This window comes from Antennarius striatus, chromosome 4 (genome assembly GCF_040054535.1).
Source record: "Antennarius striatus isolate MH-2024 chromosome 4, ASM4005453v1, whole genome shotgun sequence".
NCBI lineage: Eukaryota > Metazoa > Chordata > Actinopteri > Lophiiformes > Antennariidae > Antennarius > Antennarius striatus.
This window is the reverse complement of record NC_090779.1, coordinates 4,862,774-4,881,679: the sequence shown is the minus strand read 5'-3', so window position 1 is coordinate 4,881,679 and position 18,906 is coordinate 4,862,774. Positions and strand designations below refer to the sequence as shown.

At 43.6% G+C, this 18,906-nt stretch overlaps 2 protein-coding genes across 5 annotated transcripts; one reads left to right on the top strand and one right to left on the bottom strand.

Moving 5' to 3' along the window:
- The first annotated feature begins 536 nt into the window (after positions 1–536).
- On the top strand, positions 537–7,568 carry adat1 (adenosine deaminase tRNA specific 1). Of its 3 annotated transcripts, XR_011035234.1 has the most exons (10): positions 537–754; positions 1,522–1,590; positions 1,701–1,755; positions 1,839–1,969; positions 2,436–3,063; positions 3,756–3,901; positions 4,372–4,471; positions 4,579–4,665; positions 5,254–5,474; positions 6,563–6,697. XR_011035234.1 is itself a non-coding variant. In XM_068313793.1 (9 exons), exons 1-9 carry the CDS (start codon positions 619–621, stop codon positions 6,702–6,704), a joined length of 1,494 nt encoding a protein of 497 aa, XP_068169894.1. In that variant the 5' UTR covers positions 537–618; the 3' UTR covers positions 6,705–7,568. The 3 variants fall into 3 exon arrangements, 2 of the variants coding, with proteins under 2 accessions (XP_068169894.1, XP_068169895.1); XM_068313793.1 differs by lacking the exon at positions 5,254–5,474 and having other exon boundaries at positions 6,563–7,568; XM_068313794.1 differs by lacking the exons at positions 1,522–1,590; positions 5,254–5,474 and having other exon boundaries at positions 6,563–7,568.
- Positions 7,569–9,636: 2,068 nt separating this feature from the next.
- gabarapl2 (GABA(A) receptor-associated protein like 2) lies at positions 9,637–18,391 on the bottom strand. Of its 2 annotated transcripts, XM_068313304.1 has the most exons (5): positions 18,218–18,391; positions 17,918–18,037; positions 17,157–17,212; positions 14,172–14,344; positions 9,637–10,969 (listed from the first exon to the last, which is right to left on the bottom strand). In XM_068313304.1, exons 1-5 carry the CDS (start codon positions 18,249–18,251, stop codon positions 10,876–10,878), a joined length of 477 nt encoding a protein of 158 aa, XP_068169405.1. In that variant the 5' UTR covers positions 18,252–18,391; the 3' UTR covers positions 9,637–10,875. The 2 variants fall into 2 exon arrangements, with proteins under 2 accessions (XP_068169405.1, XP_068169406.1); XM_068313305.1 differs by lacking the exon at positions 17,918–18,037.
- Between the last annotated feature and the right edge of the window lie 515 nt (positions 18,392–18,906).

The following is an 18,906-nucleotide window of genomic DNA, read 5'->3' as shown; positions in this document are numbered from 1 at the left end:
AACCTCACACTTAACCTGAGGCGCATGTTTTCAGAGGTGGGAAGAAGCCCGAGAACCCAGAGAGAACCCAAGCAGAGGGAGAACATGGGGAGAAGAGCGGGACACGAACCCAGAACCTCCTTGCTGTGCAGCAACAACACTGCCCACTCTCCACCGTGCTGCCCCTCACCAACACACCTAAAGCTAAATACTAAGGATTAGACACATAGAGGTCAAGAGGTCAGACACAATCATTAGTTCAACAAACAAATTTTGTGTGATAAATGTGTAAGTAACCCCCAAGTAATGTAACATGACTTTATATCCACAGAAACATGTTGGCAATGTCCATAAATATTGAAGAAGAAACGTTTCTGTTCTTCTGCTTGTTTAGATCAAATGCTCAAATGAACAACTTGTTTATTCTCCTGACCTCTACCCCCCCAGTGGATCTCTTCAGCCGGGGGCCAGAGCTGTTCCTCTATGTTTGAAAGACTTTTATTGTGAAAGTAAAACAACCCGGAAGTAATTTTGTTTTCCTTGCGGTTCTTCCTCGCGGCTTCCGGTGAAGTTGGCGAGCGCCAGGCTCCGCAGCAGTCGGGTTGTTCGGGTGAGTCCCGTCCGCTGCTCCGGGTCGTGATGGTGGACGCGGATGAAATCTTCAGCCTGTGCTTCGAGCGTTTCAAGCGGCTTCCCACTAAAGGGAAGCCTGAGCCCGGCAGAGAGTGGACCCTACTGGCCGCTGTCATCAAAACCACCCGCCGTGGTGACGCAGGTTGGACGGACGGAGAGTTTTGTTTTCTAAAAAAAAAACAAAATGAAAAGATTAAAGAGTCAGAGGCTAAATAAGAACCCGTCAACATGAGTCCTACAGATGTCCAGTGACGGGAATGCAGCTGGAGCAACGGGCGTAAAGAGATCACAACATGACCACGTTGTGATGTTTTTAATTAAGAGAATAATTTGGAAATGAAGTAATAATTTTATATTAACGGGTACATTGTTGTAATTAAAAAGCTGTAACTACGAGGAAAAAAAATCACAAGAGTTAAGTTTTATCTGGATAAAGTCACTATTACAAAAGGAAAATAACAATTTTATAGGAAACTCAAAATACAGTACTGCAAAAAAAAGTCTTTTAATAAAATAATTGAGGGTAAAGTTAAAAATTTTACAAGACAAGACAATTATAAGATTGGTGTAATGTTACACCAAAAGAACAAGTCTAGACTGTTATGAGAAAAACTGAAAATAGACTCATTTACTCCCATAAGAGATTATTTTATCTGTCATAACAAAAGGTTTACGTAAAAAATGATCCATATTCATCAAAGCACACTGATGGACTGTTGTCTCACAGGAGGTTGTAGTCTGTAGACGTTTATATGGGGGTTCTATTAACCATTGAAGAAAGTTATACTTTTTATTTACGCATTAATGGATGTGTTGAGGTGATTTATTTTTAAAAAAACCCAACTTTGTAGGAAATTCAAGCCTAAGAACATACATCTGGATATGAAGAAGTGTTTTTTTCTTTCCCAGTAACAAAGGAGGTGGTTTCTCTGGGAACTGGGACCAAATGTATCGGACACGCAGCCATGAGTCCCAACGGTGTGTCGTCTTCTGTCCATCCGTTGTGTTTCTGTGTTTCATGTGCTGGTTGACTCGATTGATTATTGATTAGATAAAGATGAACTCATTAATAACACCCGTCTGTCCAGGGGACGTGCTCAACGACAGCCACGCTGAGGTCATCGCTCGGAGGGGGTGTGTCAGGTGGGCGTGTCCTCATGTCCGGGTGAGCAGACGGGATCACGTGATGCAGACAGACTGACGCCGCTGGTTGTGTGAAATCCTAGGTACCTGATGCAGGAGCTGCACCAGGCCGTTGTCGGGGGCAACAGCTCTGTGTTCTGTCAGGCAGAGGAGCGAGGCAAGTGGAGGCTTCGTCCCGGAGTGTCCTTCATCTTCTTCACCAGTCACACCCCCTGTGAGTCCACATGTCCCTCAGGTCCAGCCGACTCTTAGGAGCGTAGTCAATGTGACTGCTGGATGGTCCACATCCATCCATCTGTCTGTCAGTCAGTCAGTCAGTCAGTCAGTCGGTCGCAGAAACAAATCTGTATATTTATTGAACACGATCAAATGCAATGAGGAGTTTAAAGAGAGTTTTGTCGTCTTTAAATTTGGCTTAATGTATTTAATTTGTTCCTGACAGTCTTTTTGAAAGCTGCTGCTGATTATTTCTAAAACATTTTCTGCATTTATTGATGGGTAATTAAATGCATACTATTACATTTAATACATCAGAATATGGCGTATCTCCTGTCTTCTATCATTATCTATTTATTTGACCTGTTAACCGTATTGTTTTACAGTGATGACACACAGTCATCAAATGATTGGTGTTTCAGAGGACCTTTAACTCAGATGTCAGCGGTCTTCTTGTCCACCAGGTGGCGACGCCTCCATCATCCCGTTCAACGACAGCCGGTCTGACTCCTGTCCTCCCCTCCTGTCGGCACATGAAGGAGGACGAGGCCTGAAGAGGAAAGCTGAGCAGCAAAACGACGGGGAAACACCTAAAGCGGCCCGTCTGCTGGAGCAGGACACAGCAGAGATGGTGCTGGAGGGGGGAGGAGACCCAAAACGACCCCTCCCTTCAGACACATCCAAACGTGACGCTCCGTCACAGAGCCACCATGAAGAACCACCAGAGGAACCCGCCCCACCACCCTCAGAGCAGCTGGAGATGGACAGTAGAACCCCCTCTGTTGGAGATGGACCACATCCACGGGCGCCAGATATTCACAGAACGGGGGCAAAGTGTGTCGTGGGGGGGCAGGTGGACCCCCTGCAGCCTGGGGTCGGGTACCACAGCACCGGCCTCCTGCGGGTCAAGCCTGGACGAGGAGAGCCCACGCAGTCCCTCTCCTGCAGCGACAAGCTGGCCCGCTGGGGGGTGGTGGGCTTTCAGGGTGCACTGCTGTCCCACTACCTGCAGGAGGCGCTCTACTTCAGCACCGTGGTGGTGGGGAAGTGTCCATACAGCCAAGACGTCATGCACAGAGCTCTGGTCTCCAGGTGAGAGTTTAAAGTGTGGTTTCACACTGATGGTCAGATAAACCCAACCTTTTTGAATTTAACATGGAAAATTCCTGGAATTAGGAATTTCCTCTGACCTGACTGTTTGTAACCTTCCTGTCTGAGATACGTGACCTCAGACCTCAGAACCGGTGGCGAGCAGGAGCTCAGAGCAGACTTTAAAAAAGGTGCTCACAGAAAACTTGATGGAGCTGCAGGAGCTGAAGGCCGTCTGTGTTTCAGACGCTGTCTAGATGTCGTTCAGCAACGTGACAGACGTCACACCTCCTCTGGTAACCTGAGCCGCACGTCGTTCTGAGCCCGTCTCTACGGAAACATACACTGGCACCGTGGTATTCAAGTGATAGTGTTACGGTGTGGATCGGGTAGCTTTCATTCCATCCCGGGGTGATGCCTTAATGTTCCTGTACGTCTACTGTTCTCCTGTGGCTGATGGACAGAAAAGATCATTCTACCTCCATGGACTGCTACGGTTTATATATATATGACATAGTAATATGATATTTTCAATTTACCAAATGTATTTTGTGTTTTTGTCCTTTCACGGAAAAGTGTTTTCTATCAAATTGACAACATATCCAGGCACACACATTTATTTCTATGTACACACACACTCAGATGTGTCTCCTTTGGTGTGAGGCTCAGCAGATCTCCCCCTCCTCCCCCCTCAGGTGCTCGGGGGTGTCGGACCTCCCTGCTGGGTTCTCCGTCCGTCCGCCGGCACTGCTTCAGTCCAGCCTGGAGTCCTGCTTCAGCCAGAGTGAAACGGTACGCCGACACCGACACTGGCAGGGACGCATCACGCCCTGTGGTGCAGGTAGGATCGGCACACACACACACACACACACACACACACACACACACACACACACACACACACACACACACTTGGTGACTTGGTTTCAAGTTAATTATGTAAAGGATTCGTTGGATGTGGATTAATCAGAGTTTAAATAATTGATCCCTATTCCAATCTCATATATTCACCTGTGTTCAGACCACACAGGAAGTACAGCTGTTAGCTGGAATCATGGGTACAAAACTTCTGAGATGGTCATCAACTATAAATGTATATGTGATTGAGGTACTGTTTTTTTGGAAATGAGTCTTATCTAAAACTCACCCACCTGTTAAAGGATCACACGTGGAGATGATCAAATCACCTGCAGGGCCTTCACTCTCCGCTCATGTAATGAGCAGAGATCACGAAGGACTTCTTTCCCACTTCATCAGTCAGATTCATCAGCACTAAGGGTTCACGTTGTGGTTTTTGTCACCGTGTTTCAGCCATCAGCTGGTGTAATGTCACGGAGCGGCCACTAGATGTCACTGCCAACGGCTACAAGTATGGAGTCACCAAGAAGCACCTGGGTACGGCTAAAGCCAGGTGCGGCACACTCACCCTACTTTACTGTGACACAGAGAGAATCCCTGTTACCTTCAGTGACCTTCAGTGACCTTCGGTGACATCCGTGTGTTTTTGTGTGTCTCCAGGTCTGTTCTGTGTAAGCTGGAGCTCTTCCACTCCTTCCTGTCTCTGGTAGCGGACACTGACCCTTCAGCACTTCCCAGCTCCCTCAGGTAACGAACGACGGGTTCCGTAAAGAACCCTCATGAAATCCTGGCAGTCTGAAACACCGACGCTCAGAGACGGGGATCCCCGTCGAACCCTCGTTTAAAACGTAGCACCAGTGTAAAGTAGGGGTGACTGATGTTTGTATATGTACAGCTTATGGGGTTCATCACGTAGCACAATATGTACACACACACACACACACGCTGACGTGTGTGTTCAGGAGGATTGACACACACACACACAGATGTTGACGCTACAGGATAGGTGGATGGAGATGGAACAGAAATACGGATGTGTGTGAAGGTGTTTGTGCACTCACGGTTCATCACTGAGCTCACATCCCATTCTGTGTGTGTGTGTGTGTGTGCGTGTGTGTTTTAGGATTGTTCCTAATAACTTTTGTACCTAACAAAGTTTCCCTTAGTATTATTGAAGGTTGTTTATTTTTATAAGACCACATTTTTACAAGCGAGGCTGGTCACCTTCTGTTGGATCAACCAGGACCTGGATGACACACAACCTGGACGTTCACCTTCTGTCACTGACCTCACAGACAGCTGGTGAACTAACATCACTTTATTGTGTCTTCTCAGATGACATTCTGACATCTGCTCATCATCTCTGACCTCTTTATTGCCGGCTGTTTTCTTCATTTTTACGATGTTTAAGTATCCAGAAATGTTGCACAAGAGTCTCCATATAGTCAATCATCCAGTTCACCATCCAGGTCATGGATTGTGTGACCGACTGTCGGCCCTCATCCGTCCTGCAACACCACTTCTCTGTGTGGTGGCACCGACTGGGCCACAGCCGTGTGAGTTCTGTGATGAGTTATGTGATGAGTTTAGTCTGTTTGTGTGTTTGTTTGTCTGACTGACAGATTTGCATGACATTCTCACCACACATGGACCCCAGGGTATCATGGAGGTGCATCAATTTAAGTGAATCATTGGCGAGGATGTAGCTCAACAAACTCTTCCAAATGTTGAGGGCATGGCCAAGAGTTACCCTCCTTTACCGCTGATGTGGGCATTTGAGTTGGACTGGTCTAAAACGGGTTTGATGGGAAGTCAGTTTGCATGGACTGGGCAGAACCAGAACCAAGGGCAGGAATGGAAAAATCAGGCCCACGTTTCAGACTTCAGACCAGACGGCACACACACAGGTCTGTGTGTGTGTGTGTGTGTGTGTGTGTGTGTGTGTGTGTGTGTGTGTGTGTGTGTGTGTGTGTGTGTGTGTGTGTGTGCGCGCGGCGCCAAGAATCCTGTCTGATGGGAGAACAGTGATTCTTCTGTTTGTCAGCATTTTTGCAGACAACCTGATCCCAGCTCAGTCCAGCCCTCTTACATGCATGCAGCCCCCACAATGACAACATTATCCACAACAACAATAGTGTGTCCAGTTGTTGGGGGATGGGAGGGATGTCCGAGTGTCGTTAGTGTGTGACGAAACACAAATCACTGTTAAAGAAGATCATCAACGCCGTACGTCCGTGGAGACGGGAGCATCTCGATGCCCGTCCACAACAAAATATAATCACCTCGCAATTTATTGATAGGAAATCTGTCGGCGCTCTTCTAACACAGAGTGGAAAGTATCGAACCAAGAGGTTGTGTAGACTGTCAACAATCTAGACAAAGATAGGATTTCACGGGTTTGAATGGCGACCGGTTGCTGTCCTGTCTGGTATAATGGTCACTGGTGTCCATTCCTGAAATCTGATCTCCAGTGAAAGGAGCTTCCACAACAAATACTGGTGGGAAATGGAGGACACCAATCTACACTTCACTTGGAGGCGATCCGGCCACACGCTTTGACCTCATGTTAGACATTTCAGAGCATGAATTACATCCATATAATTATTATTTGTTAAATAACTTGTGACTCTTGTGCTTCTTTCAGTCCATCCGGGACAGGAGAGCTGAGGACCTACTGGGACTACAAGCGGGCGTCTCAGGCCTACCAGCAGGCCTGGCAGCAGCTCCTCCGTCACGCCTTCCCCCTGTGGCCGCGCAGCGACAGAGATCTGCTGCTCTTCTGCTGAAAACCTCCGAGACCCAAATTGTTTTGTCAGAGCGGAACTGATGCAGAAACAGGCGAACACGTGACGCACCGAATCCTGTCACACTTTGAATAAAAGGACAAAAACCTGGGCTGTGACCTGAGTCCTCATGTCCTCAGCGGGTCGTGGTGGATAAATGTTTTCTGAGTGTCACTTCTCGCGCAGCACGGCGCCTCAGAGGTTCACGGCCGCTCTTCAGTGTCCTCAGATGCTTTTATTTTCACAATGTGCGGAGCGAGTTGTGGCTGCAGCTGTCTGGACCTCGTGTTGTGAACACACAGCACACAGGAAAATAGGTCTATCTCTTCTTTTCAGTCCTGCTTTGAGAGCCTTTGCTTTGTGTTTTCCCCTCACAAGCATTCACCTCAGTCATTGCACTCATCAGGATTCACGACCTGTAAAACCTGACGGGGGTGTTCCCACTGCACACAGGACAAGATTCCAGGCTCTGGGACACTAAAGTTGCTCATAAATAAAGAATGGTTGTTCTCATGGACTTCCAGACACTAAATCGATGCAGGGACAGAGGGACACTTGTGTTAACGCTCCAACTCTGCAGATTCCACTGATAAGAATGAAGCAAGTCCAGGTCAGCTAATGCTGGGCAGCATGTTGTCCAGGTCACAAGCAGGAAGTGTTACTCTGAGGTCGATGTCAGTCATCTGCAGCAGGAGGCTCTGACAGTCGTTTGGTAAGATATAAGAGACGTTCGAGGTGTAAAAAAATACTGAGTCTCAGTACAACGTTATCTAAATGTCTTTCATCACACATGAGATGAATTAACAATAAACCCTTCTGTATTCATATCTGTGAGGATTAAAGATCGGATCAGCTCTCCACAAAATACATCGGAGGAACAAGTTGTGTCCGTTTTTTGTCATCGTATGAGAATCCAAGCTAACTGTGACGTGATGATGGTGCTGAATGGATCACAATTCATCCGACGTTGAACGTGAATCTCAGCATTTTTGCGGTGACCTAAATCAGTGAGATGTTGAATTCTGGAGCAACAGTCTTAACCGCAGGTGTGTCACTAAGTGATTACACGCTGTCTGTTTGTCTTTGGATTTAATGAATAATTTCCCCTGTGGATTATTAAAGTACACCAAATCAAATGTTAAATCTCTGCAAACATCGGTAGACATCCTTTAGTAGTGGAGCTCCAAAGCTTTGTTAAGACCTGAACGCGTCAAGGAAGAAGCTGTTGCTGAGAAGAACAACCTGCCACAGGTGAACCACGGTGACGTCTCTGGAGAACAGTGACGTGTGGTGAGGTTCATGGCTGGTGAAGCACTGACTTCATCATAATCAGATTTACAAACACGAACCAACAGCGTAGCTACGGCTGTTTAAAGTCTCAGCAGAATTATTTACATACTGTACACAAACTGTAATACACAAATAAGCACATTTGATTAAAAGAGTTATATCTTGTTTATACAGTATGTTATGTTTACATATAAATGAAGCCCATGCGCCACTCCTTCTGAACAAAAACATTGATAACTGGTACGGAGAAATTTTCCTTATCTTCCTTCAGTTTTAAAAATCTACCAATTCAGAAAGGCTAGCGGAAAAAAACAAATGAATGGCTGCTTGACTTGCTGACTATAGATTGTAGCTTGCTGTCACTAATTGCGGCCTAGGATTCCCAAGAATAAGCCATGGGATCACCAGCGCCCCCTACCACGAGGCTGGAGAACTGCGTAGCTCACTTGGTGCCTCTTCCAAGTGGTTTTAGGACCGCTCAACTAAGAAAGACGTTACACACATTCAGTTGTTGACAAAAAACACTACATTATATACATTATATACATTTGCTAAATTATGGAAATTTGGTTCTTAGAGCAAATGTGTTTGAACATTTTAATAGCAACATATAGAGAGATAGCATTACGGTGTCACTGTTTAGCATGCCAGCACAGCTAGCTGAGCCATTGATCAATCCATGGTGAGGCTCGGCTGGCTGCTGCCTCACCGCAGGTCTCTGCTCAGTATTTCAGAGGTAAATGTGAAAATTCAGTGACTTTGAGTAAAAATAATCTAAAATTGGTGATGTTAAATGGAAAACAACTTTATAATACATATCACTGGACAAATATAACGATTTAATTTATTTATTCCATTTTCCATATTTTTCTTTCATCATGGCCGTTCCTCACCTGCCATCATGAAGTGATGCCATCATCACTTCCTCAACCACTTGAAACATGCAGCCTGTAGAGGTTGAGGCAGATTCCATGAAAACCTTGCAGTAAACTTCTTTCCGTCTGAGGACAATGATGCTTGAACATCACTGATGTTTCCAAAGGACGGTGATCCAAAACGGAAACAAATGGTTTCAGACGTTCTGGTTTGTTCAAGAGGCCATCAGTCGTCTGATCATCTCCGGTGGGTTTCATGGAGGTGGCTTCACACAGACATGGTAATGTTTCACAACCGAAGGCCCCTATCGAGGAGAAAAGAGCTAAGATTCCTCAGGAATCACGCTCTATAGTGACAAACTAACCCCACCCCACCCTCACCTCACACTACACCACCAGCTGCACACAGCGGGGAGCCAACAGGCAGATAGTTAATAATATCAAAAATGTCTTTTAGACATTTAGATTCAGAGCAGCAGATGTCATAGAAGTAACAGCAGAACTAGTAACCAATCAATAGATAGATAGATAGATAGATAGATAGATAGATAGATAGATAGATAGATAGATAGATAGATAGATAGATAGATAGATAGATAGATAGATAGATAGATAGATAGATAGATAGATAGATAGATACTTTATAAATCCCTTTTAACACTTATTAATCCCTTTATTGTGTGCTGTCAAACTTGTGAGACAAAAATTCACAGCAGGTTTTAAACAGGAGACCTTTAATTTTTAGGAAAAATGAAGTATATGTACTGACATATTAATAAGATTTCTTTTTCATTGGACAAAAAGAAACAACTTTACAATTGATTTTACATTCATTTCTACTGGTTCAGGTCTTCCAGCTACCTTATCTGACCTTTTTCTAAAATTCCTTTACATATTCAATGATCCTACAACACTGATGAAAGAAAACAATAGCCGTTATCATAGGATTTAAATAATATTTTACACATCTACATATCGTGCTCAATTTGCCTTGTGGTGCACAAATACCACTGTTTAATAGGATGAATAAACGTTAGATATTAGGTTCTTATTTAGCATCACCTAAGTGAAGAGAGGAGCCATAAGTCATTCACACTGAAATGTCCACAAAGACGTGAGCAACGTGAGTTAGTTACAGCAATGAATATTCTTCACACAGGTCTCATTTGATGCACGTGTACCAAAGCACAATTATATGATGGGATGCATAATGATAAATGTGTTGATTAGGTTATGGTTATTTTAAATAGGTAAATATAACAATACACCATAAAGATCAGGTGTTAGTCTCATGAGTCCTCCTGGACTGAGCTGAGAACTACGTCACAGAACTACAGTAAGTAGTAAGCAAACACCTCCATCCCTTTAGCCGGTGGTGGTTCCTGTTCCTGTTTACTAGTATTCACTTTCTGAATAGAAAGACCTGCTTCTCTTATCTCAAGTTCCTATCTGTAAAATGTACGTCACACAAAGCAGTGGTTGTACATAATGTAAGTTAGGTGTATGAACACATCCACACCACAGTTCAGATGACTATAAGGTTTCTCTCTCACATCAGCAGAGCACAAACCATGAATCTGGGTTCAAATAAAACAAGATAACGTGTATTGATCGTGTGTCACAGCCTGAAAGAGTTTCCTTCGGCTAATATGTCAAAAAATGAATTACATCAGACTTGCCATAATGTGTTGCGTTTTGTTGTTCTCGTTTCACGGCAGTGTTAAAAAAATTTCTGTCCACAACTGTCCTTAAAAGACTGTTAATAAAAGCCAAGCAGGCGTTTATTGACACACTTTGGTGCCGTTGACAATCTGGGTGTGTGTTTTTAGTATCAAAAATTGATCATAAATGTCTGTGGTAAATGTTTAGGTGCAATAAATCTAAATATAAGTACTACAATTACTGAAGCATAGTCGAGGCCTGCCGTGTGTCTGTGTGTGTGAGTGCGTGTGTGTGTGCGAGTGTGTGTATTGACAAAGATACTGAGTGAGGTGTTAACCCTGTGTTGTTCAAAAGCATCCGAAGGTGTTTTCTCCGCTGTAGGCCACGTACAGGAAGCCGTCCTCGTCCTTCTCCTTGTCGTACAGCTGGCCCATGGTCAGACTGCAACACAACGGAGAGCAGACAACAGTCACACAGTCGGTGTGGGTACAGTAACTCTGTGGCTGTAACGGTGCGGCTAACACCTGGAGATGTTTCCATATACATTCTCAACTCAAGGAAGAGGAAACTGGATCTAGAGTATCAGTACTGACTCTGATTGGATCAAATATGGGATGATAACATCAAGAAAGTGAATGAATGTGTCGTCACATTTAAGTTGCCTGTGAAAGGGAAGAGACATCCATCCTCTGTCATGGTTGGATGAAATACAAGAGATTAATATGATATTTGCAATGTTTTATAAATATAATTACATGTTTTACACAACATCATGCATCATGTGACCTGATCTGAGATTAGTCAGTGGAACAAAGCGCTGGTGAGTTTGGTGTGTCAGCTCCTGTTCAACAGGATTCCTCTCTTGAACAAGAAGTCTTAGTCTTCCTTTACCAGCCCCTATCTTGAGTGTCTCCCACACAGACCTCATCTATAGGAGGAGGCCTTTAGAGGGGGGAGCGGTCAAGCTGATAAGTTAATAGTTGTGACAAATGAGTGCTGTTGAAGTGCATTGTCAACAAGCCATTGTTTAGGATATGGGATAACTGTAGGTCACAATGCTGTTTTTACAAACCGCCAGTCACACGTGGAGGACTGGACATGTGTTTCCATGTAAAGTCAGGGCGGTGCTAACATTCTTCAATACCTCTATTCTATTAGCTAAGAGCACAGCCAACAAAGAGACTGCTGACATTGTCTTCAATCTATGGAAGACGTTATGTCCCGTCTGTCCACTAGTGGGACAGTTACACGCCACAGGAGAAAGAGAAGCACAAAGTGGATTTTTTCATTCATTCATTCATTTTCTCTGACCGCTTCACCCGCTTGTGTGGGTCACAGGGAGCTGGAGCCTATCCCAGCTGACTGAACGGGTGAGGCAGGGGAAACTCCGGGCACGACGCCAGTGCACCGCGGAGCCACACAGGCAAACATGCACACACACACACACACACACACACACACACACACACACACACACACACACACACACACACACACACACACACACACACACACACACACACACACACACACACACACACACACACACACACACACACACACACACTCACTCCTACGGTCAATTTGGAACGACCAATTGACCTGAAGCGTATGTTTTTGGAGGTGGGAGGAAGCCGGAGAACCCGGAGAGAACCCACGCAGACACGGGGAGAACATGCAAACTCCACACTGAGCGGGACTCAAACCCAGAACCGCCTTCTGTGTGGTCACAGCCCTACCCACTGCGCCACAGTGCCGCCTTTGTATAAACGTAATTATCATCATTTAATCCACTTACTCGTCTTTACTTTTAACATCACATGTTAGTTACTTAGTAAAGAAATTATTTAAAAAGTTCCTGAAGACTAACATTGTATAAATTACCACAGATACGGGCGTTGTCCGGTAGGTGTTCAATGAAATATTTGAGCGTCATGAATTTTAAATGTGAAACTGAAATTTTCTTCTTTAATATTTACATTAACAATTGGAACAGGAATTGCTCCACTTGTAGACACAACCAACCCATTTACGGTTGACTGCAAACTGTGAATGTTTTACATTTGCACTGAAAATATTTCCAGTTGTTTTGTGGTTGAGTCTTCAGTAATAACACAATTTGTTATATTCTCATGTGTTTGCTTTTGAAGTCATCCGATACTTGCATATAATCCCAGGGATTACGCGATCTATACAGAACTGTACATGTAATTTAAACACAGTGAGGAGCTACAGTACATTCCTGAGCAATCTGAACCAACCCTGTTGAAGCAGATCAGGAACACACTGAACATTAACATGACGTTAGCTTTCAGCGTGAATGGACAGCAGAATATGATGGAAAACTGATGGGCGTGATTCCACAGGAGAATCACACACTGTGACAGATGTGTTTTTACCTGGCAGTCAAACAGGTCAAAGGGTAAACCCTCTGCACACGGAACAAACCAAAAGGAAAAAGGATCATCACTGTTCATGTGATATATAAAAAGGCCTCACAGCACAAAATTTACACAATGAATATAAAGAAATTTGGTTCTGGTGAGAACTCTGCTGTCTTCACTGAGACCCATTGGGGATCTGCTTGAGGTTTCTGCCTGCTAATAGACAGTTTTTTTCCTCACCACTATCCCCAAAGAGCTTTTTCCAGAGGATTCTTGGGTTTCTGTAAAGGGTCGTTCTAGAGTTCTGACCACTCCTCTTAAAAAATTACCGTATATTCCAGCATATAAACTGCGTTGATTTAAACAACAACAAAGTACACAAGCGAGATACAGACTGGAAGAGGAGATAATGCGGCGAGGAAGACGTTACCGTAGTATGATTGTGTTTTGAACAGGTGTTTTTCACATCATGAACACAACTTATGATGGAAAACATGCACACAAATCCATATTATGCAGCTTTTAAGTTAAGCTTTGCTCCGATGAATTGATGGCGAGACGTTGGGGACGGCAGCATTGGTTTTCTACAGTGTTTCAGGCACTGCTCGGAAAAAAGCGTTTTTAAAGGTTTTAGAAATCTTTCTGTGTAAATATCTCAAGTTACAACACCTGGACACCGGTTTATAGACAGGTTCGGTCAGTAATGAATGACAGTAGTCAACAGCAAATGACAGTACAGTATTTTCCGCACTATAAGGCGCACCTTCAATGAATGACCTATTAAAAAAAAAATCATACATGAAGCGCACTGGATTATAAAGCACACTGGATTATAAAGCACACTGGATTATAAAACGCACTGGATTATAAAACGCATCTGAGAACTCATCTTCAATGAATGGTCTATTTTAAAACTTTTTTCATATATAGGCGCGCCATCGGTTTTTGAGATAATTAAAGGCTTTTAGATTCGCATTATAGTGTGGAAAATACTGTAGTTGAGATTTGGCCCAACAGAAACAACATTAACGCCCCAAGACAGCAAGTGGATGAAGCGTTTAGGGAAAATGAATGAATGAATGAATGAATGAATGAATGGACGACTGATAAAGAGGTTCAATCACTGATAATCAGGAAGACCAGGGAATGGGGAATGGTTAGCAGGCGATGAATTAGCCACGGTAGATCATATTTGCTATTTTACTTTTACATATTTGCTTTGTATTTCTAATTTGGAATAGATTTAGATTTGCGTTCACCTGGACTGGGGGACTGTTTTGTCAACGAAGAGGAAGATGGCTTTTTCTGAAGGCAGCTGGATTCGTTTCCTGATGATCCACATGAACTGGGCCACTGTGATGTCGGAGGGCACCAGGTACTTCCTCTTGTCGATGTCCACTATCTGAGAGCCGGAGACCTTCTCCACAATCACCTGGAACACACACGTCAACAGGAAGTCACCCACCTGTGTGACGGGGCTGAAGTTGTGAATCCCAGCCCCCTCATTTACCCTGTTCTGTGAATCTCTGGTGCTCTGTGGAGCTCACTGGTGTGGCAGAGCCTTCATGGCTATTATGGGATGTGACAGTCACAGTTCATCTGACTCATCTGAATCTGGTGACCAAACTTTGTCAGACCATCTTAGCATCAACAATTTTACCTCTTCCTGATTTTTTTCTGTTTTGAGTGTAATACTTTACAATCTAATATCTGAATCAACAGTGTGAAAACTTATCGTCCCTATAAACTTTAATGCTACTCGGGCCATTTATATCAGCAGGAACTTCAACCAAACGCTTTACATCATCACTGAGTTGCGGCCCGTTCACAACTGAACTAGTGCAGCTACGTTTGTGAGCATGAAGTTCTCCCTCGGTTTCAGATCTGGACGCTGACGAGATCACTCTTATTCAGAGACGTTATTGTGGTTGAGCTTTGGGTCAACCACGAGCAGAAGTCGTATTTCTTTAAAGTCGTCCCAGCTCATCAGTCAATGGAATGGTTCTCCCATTTAGCTCAAAGGACCGTCAGAGTGTATTGTGGTAAAGATCAGGAGCCCTAATGTTCTTCTCAGTCAGCAGTAGCTTTCTCCTCACCATGGAGGACATGGAGGAGAGTGGAACCATAAACATTGACCTCTATTGAGTCCAGAAGCTTGTTGGATATTTTCAGTAGATCATTCACGACGTCCTCAATGAGTGCTTGCCGTGTTCTGACTCCCAACTCCTCCATTTCTTCTCCATTTCTCATGGAATTTCTTTGAATTTTAGCAGCAAATGCTGTTGGTGAGCGCTACTACCCAACTTCAATCTTCTGAAAATAGAATATTTAAATATTAGATATATATTAAATATTTAAATAATGAGTTGGTCATAACCAGGCCTCAATGTGTAGCTGGCTATTAATACGATTGGTATTATTTTGTTTTAGTCATTGAGGACAAAAAATACTGGTGATTAGTTATTGAACAACAAAATTTGATGTGGTAAACCTAACAAAGAATGTCTGTTTAAAGCTTTTACTTTGTGTTTCCTCTGGTAGTCTTTTGTTTTCTTAACATATTTTGAAATTCTGAAAGCTGAGATCAGAAAAGGTAGAAGAAAACGGCTTTTCACATCATTGTACGTATTGTTTGCCCTCTACTGTTGACCCTGTGTTGCTGAGCTTCATTAGGGTTGAATACATTACTTAATTAACACACAAACACAAAAGTGTGAAGATCTTTCCAGCAAATAGACAGGATCAGCCCAGGAGTGAGTTTGGAACGCATCCAGGTCAGAGCGTTTAAAGTTTACATTCAGTATGGTTGAAGTGGCTTTACATCCTGCTCATCCTGCTCCTGAACAATCACCAACACAATGACTCGGAGGCAAAGTTGATCTGCTTTCAGTGTTCCGTCCTAGTTACCATTACACACAGAATGTAAGTAGTTTAACACGCGACTGTCAACTCAAAAGCCAGAGGGTATGTATGTTCTATGGGCAGGTCCTCGACACACACAGCTCTGGCCTGAGGAGTTGTCGGCGGAGTTACGTCCCTTTCTCTCCATTACAGGTGGGCTTTTGTCTGTGACAAGAACTTTAGTACCCTTTCAGCAGCAGCTTGAGTCTTTTTTATGACTGCTGACACCTGATATGTTAATTCTTTTGTATTCATAATTTTTATTGGTGTCTGTCATGATTGTTGTGCTCTCTACTTGAAACAGACTGCGGCGCATTTATCCAGTCTTTCCTCACCCTAATGGCTGAGGGTCTGAGGGTAGAGGGTGTTAATCTGAACAGATTGTTAAATCTGATAAATCTGATTGATTAAATGATTTACAAAGACATATTTATTCTCCCAGGTGAATACCAGCTGATGCTTCTCCTTTTGACAGCATGAAATACTTTCATTTCACTAGTTTTAGAGCTATATTTCTGGAAATCTTTTATATAAAAGAATCTGACACACTGTCTGCATTTCATTTGAACTTGGCCTCAGTTTTTCTCATTAGAAACTAACTGCAGACCCTGATAGAAAACATCAGTACCAGTACAAAAACTAATTCCTGCCAACAAACGCTTATTATTTTGGTTGACGTTTGTTGTGACGTGACTCAGCAGAGATAATGAAGTCTTAAACATGCAAACAGGCACATAAAGGTAATCGATAATAATGTATCAAACATTTTTAACACAATAACAAAGAGCCCATCAGTGTTTAGCAGCACCAACACTCGCCAACTGAACCGACTTCACGACATCCGTGGAACTTAATCAGGACATAAATTCTGTTTTTATTTGTACCAGCAAACAATTTCTTTCCCTCAACTCAAAATTTAATTTAATTTACTCTACTATGTACTCTCTCCTAACATTATTTCTGACGCAGAACATTTTTGTGAGCGTGGAGATACTCATCTGGGTCCTAAAGGTTGTGCATTATAACCCAACACCTGCCTTTGTGAGTAGTGACATTTCAAGTTCCCTTTATCTGTCTGTACTTCTATTACCTGAACAGAATTCATGACATTTCTCACATTTTTTTGTTCATTTCTTTCTTAAAAAACCCCAAACAAAAACATTTCCAAGCATTAAGTTACTTGGGTTTCTTCTAATGGAGGAGTTCTTTTTCCTTTTGCTGCATTGAGGATTTTTTCAGTTACTGAAGCACTCGGCTCTTTTTCAATTTGCCAAACATAGAAATAGAAAGAAATGTGTAACCTCTATCACTCATCACATCCCCCATCCCACGGCCCCACTCACCGGGACGCGGTCAGGATATTTGTTCCGGATTTTGGCTGATTCCACACATCGGTGCTCTGAGGGAGAGAGAGAGAGAGAGAAGCACAAACAGGAAGTCAAAGATTAAAAGGTGGAGTGAAGCCTCATGGGAGTCTCCACTGATGCTTGCTGACACACACAGCTAAGCCCAGTCTGATCTATGGATCCATACAGTTTTGAACCTGGTGGGGGATGGAACACAAAGACGTGGAGTCAGAGTGTGATGTAGAAGTGTTGTGCAGTGCCTGCTGTACTAAAATGAATCTAATTCTAAAGGCACAGGTGATGGGGCGTCTGTCTCTATCAGACACAGAGGAGGGTGAGGTGAAGGCTGATCAGACGCAGCGGATCCTCTAAGCGTTCACATCTGTCATTCGCCCAGATACGAGTCCTAATTCTGGAAACATCTCTAGAAAACCAAGCAGCAGCGTTTCTTTTTTACGTGAGGCTTAGAATACGAACAGAGGAGCCGGATCTGGACGTGTCCCCGAAGGGGCCCCAACGGAACCTCAATGGACAGAACTTCACACCGAACTCGTCGTGGTTCTAGTGGATGTTCTAAAACAATCGTGCAGGAGGCTCAGGAACAAATAGTGAGAACTGGTTAATTCATGTACAGAAGATTACTTGAAATTCTTTTGTCTGAGACACATGACATTGAACACAACTTACTAATTTTTTTTCATTATTTACACTAAGTGTGACTTCAACTGTCCCTAAACTAGTGAACTAGTGCACTTCACCATCACCCCACCAGTGGGTTGACATCAGGGATTCAGACTCAGTCGTGTCAAGGAGAAACTCTGTGGCTGACATGATGCTTGTTGTTAAGGTTACCGACGGATCTGCGGTCATTCCACCTGCTGGAAAAAACACGTTATTAGCGTGTGCTTGAAAGTCATGCGTGATCACCCACTACGGCTTTGCGTGGGTGGTATTTTGCGGACGGCTGTGACACGCATGCATTTCTGTAATGTGGTAATGGAAGGCTGCGTGGCATGACAAGAGCATCTCCTGTGTGATGAGAACCCGCAGCCCTTTACCGAGGGAATGGTCCTCTTTAAACATCCATTTCATCTTTGCTGGATCCCGCACTGAGGCGTGGTTGTTGCGTGGAATGCGGGATGATGTCGAGTAAAATCCACACGGAGGGATGGATCACAAAACGTCAACAATATCTCTCTATCCGAAGCTTCCCACCGTCCGTCCAGCAGTGAGGTGACGTCACGGTCTGACTGAGGGGTGGTGGTGAAGATGATGATGATGATGATGCTACCTTCAAATGCTGCAGGAAAATATAGGTCCATCAAACGATGAATCCCGATCCATAATCCATAATCCATAATAATCCATTAGGTATTCTGTTTGACAGACACCGAAAGGGTTAAAAGTATAAACTGTGTAACAAGTGAAATCATAATCATGTTTGTGATGTAACGCTGCAGACCATTTCCAAAATATTACCCAACATGTTTTTGCTAATGCATGAATTTTGAAAGCAAAGAGAAATAACTTAAAAAATCATTTTGTATTAAGTGCTTAAGAAATCTATAATGAATATAATTATTTATCTCATTGTTAGTTGTAGTTTGAAGCGTTCTGTCAGAAAGACGGGACATTTCAGTGTCCTGTCAGGAGTCAGTGCAGCCTTTGTGAGCTCAAACACATTTCAGATCAGTTTTTGATGCTGACACTGTATCCTGTGTTGCCACCACCCCGTCTCCCGTCTCCC

Excerpts from the sequence above, each read along its gene's own strand:
- adat1 (XM_068313793.1), top strand. The coding sequence starts at position 619 with ATGGTGGACGCGGATGAAATCTTCAGCCTGTGCTTCGAGCGTTTCAAG. Across the intron at positions 1,591-1,700 it reads CGCAGCCATGAGTCCCAACG|GGGACGTGCTCAACGACAGC; the intron begins GTGTGTCGTCTT and ends CCGTCTGTCCAG. Across the intron at positions 4,666-6,562 it reads GCACTTCCCAGCTCCCTCAG|TCCATCCGGGACAGGAGAGC; the intron begins GTAACGAACGAC and ends TGCTTCTTTCAG.
- gabarapl2 (XM_068313304.1), bottom strand. The coding sequence starts at position 18,251 with ATGAAATGGATGTTTAAAGAGGACCATTCCCTCG. Across the intron at positions 18,038-18,217 it reads TAAAGAGGACCATTCCCTCG|CAGGTGGAATGACCGCAGAT; the intron begins GTAAAGGGCTGC and ends TGTTTTTTCCAG. Across the intron at positions 10,970-14,171 it reads AAAACAGTCCCCCAGTCCAG|TCTGACCATGGGCCAGCTGT; the intron begins GTGAACGCAAAT and ends GTTGTGTTGCAG.